This window comes from Elephantulus edwardii, unplaced genomic scaffold, assembly GCF_000299155.1.
Source record: "Elephantulus edwardii isolate Elephantulus edwardi_28Jun2011 unplaced genomic scaffold, EleEdw1.0 scaffold00210, whole genome shotgun sequence".
Taxonomy (NCBI): domain Eukaryota; kingdom Metazoa; phylum Chordata; class Mammalia; order Macroscelidea; family Macroscelididae; genus Elephantulus; species Elephantulus edwardii.
The window spans coordinates 886,882-889,002 of record NW_006399960.1 but is presented as its reverse complement, the minus strand read 5'-3'; the positions used below and the strand labels follow the sequence as shown (position 1 = coordinate 889,002).

Below are 2,121 nucleotides of genomic sequence, written 5' to 3'. Positions count from 1 at the left end.
CAGAGACTTTGGATTTCCATTCATTAATTGTTGCACTTTCTCCCTGCCCATATCTCCATCCCCAGTTTGTTCTTCTCTTTGTCCTTTTGTGACTGAGATATTTCACTCAGCATAATGTCCTCCAGGTTCACCCATTTTGTATATTTCATGAGTTCCTTGTGTGTTTGTTTTTTTTAATACTAGTTTATTAAAAAAATTCTTATATGTAGTTTTCCACATCAGATCTTTCCCATTTGCTTCACCCACCCTTCCCTCCACACATCAAATTATTTGACCCTATGATTAACCACCCCCATCCCCCACTCTTCCTCACCCCTCTGGTCCCACCCTTCCCACCTCTTGGATATTCAAACTCATTCTACAATAATGGTCTTATACAATATTTGTCCTTATGAGACTGAGTTAGTTCACTCTCTAGTCCCTCCCAGGTTAGGTAGTAATTTACAAAATCATTGTTCTTGCATGCTGCTTAGTTGTAGCCATTTTCTGGCTGAGATCTGAGGACACAGCACTGCTGAGGGAAAAAACACACAGATAGACAAAGAGAAAAAGCAAGGCACAGGGGACCAAGGCAAAGGCCAAAGCCCTCAGCGTTTCTTTTTCTCAGCATATATAGAAAATATAAGCATTCTGTTACTATCAGAATAACCAGACTTCTTGCTACACAGCAAACAAATATCGCAAAATCCCTAGAGTAATATATCTAACAGTTATCTTTGGGGCTTGTGCCCTTGGATAGCCAAGAACCAGAGCTTTTAATGATTTATTCGGAAAATCCTAACAAGCACACAAAAAATGTAGCTCCATTTTCTGCAAACTCTCAAGGAGAGTAGCTTCTCGTTAATCTATACTTTCCACAAACTCTCAAAGACTTTAGATTCTCATTAATTAATCCTTCATAGCTCCTATTTTGGGTCTTGTGAGATCTCATGAATGCTCCGTGTTTTCTTGGGGACACATCTGTGTTCCTGCCTAGGAAGCTACTTTCACTTAATTTCCTGCTGATTGTTCTCAGAGCAGTACTCTAGACTTACATGCTGATAGTCAACCAAGGCACAGTGGCTTCAGAAACTCCCATGTGTAGTATTCCATCATGTGAATGTACCATAATTTCTCAATCCATTCCATTGTGATTGGACATTTGAGCTGTTTCCATGTTCTTCCAATGGCAAATAATGTTGCTATGAATATTGGTGTACAAGTCTCTGCCTCAATTCTCTTTTTCTTGGGGTATATTTCAAGCAGTGGAATAGCTGAGTCATATGGAATTTCTATGTTCATCTTTTTGAGGAAGTGCCAAACTGCCTTCCAGGGTAGTTGTACCATTTTACAAAGTCATTGGGCCTATTTTGAAGGATGGCTAAAAGTGTGTGTCTTTTTGTATGAATGAAGCAAGTGTTATCTCTGATTTATGGCAAAATGGGTTTGTTTTTTTAATTGTGGTGAAAATAAAAACAACAATAAACCCTTCATTAATTCAACATTTTTCACATTTGCAATTCATTAGGTTCGGTGCTTTGCAACATGTATCACTATCCTTTCTAGGTTATTTCACCACTGTTAAGATAAACTTAGCCTCTAAAAAAAAACTCCCATTTTCCCCCTTGATCAAAGTTTATAAAGCTTTCAAAAAGAGTTTTTGAAACCTATTCTACCTGTGACAGACTCTTGCTTAAGGAGATTAAAGGAGCTAAGGATGAATTATACTTGCACTTTACATTACAGTTTCTGTTTCACTGCTTTTTATATTTTAATTTAAATCTAGTTTTTCTTTAATCCCTTTATTCATTCAGATAAAATGACCAAAATAGAAGCATACACTTCTTCCATAGCAGATTCTGAAAACCTGGGAGAAACTACTGATGTCTTGAATATGGTAATGATTTTCAATCTATCTTAAGATACAAGTCTGAAGTTTAGTTATGATAAGTCAGTGTGTGTTTGTGTCTATGGATGTGTACTTCCTGTCCTTTTGTATACATGAAAAAAAATTCTCTTTTGATGTTTCATTTTCTTAATCATCTTTATTAAGGGATAGTATGTGTACAATAAAATCCTTTCACCCCTCATATTAATGTGGCAGTTGAGAATTTATTTTATTATCTTGATATCAGTCTTAAA

The 2,121-nt window shown here is 36.3% G+C and overlaps 1 protein-coding gene across 1 annotated transcript in view; it reads left to right on the top strand.

Moving 5' to 3' along the window:
• Nucleotides 1–2,121, top strand: part of RPGR (retinitis pigmentosa GTPase regulator) — a 61,941-nt gene that overhangs the window by 54,095 nt on the left and 5,725 nt on the right. Inside the window, 1 exon segment of the mRNA XM_006903744.1 lies at nt 1,794–1,929. Coding sequence (XP_006903806.1) covers nt 1,794–1,929 — 136 coding nt within the window.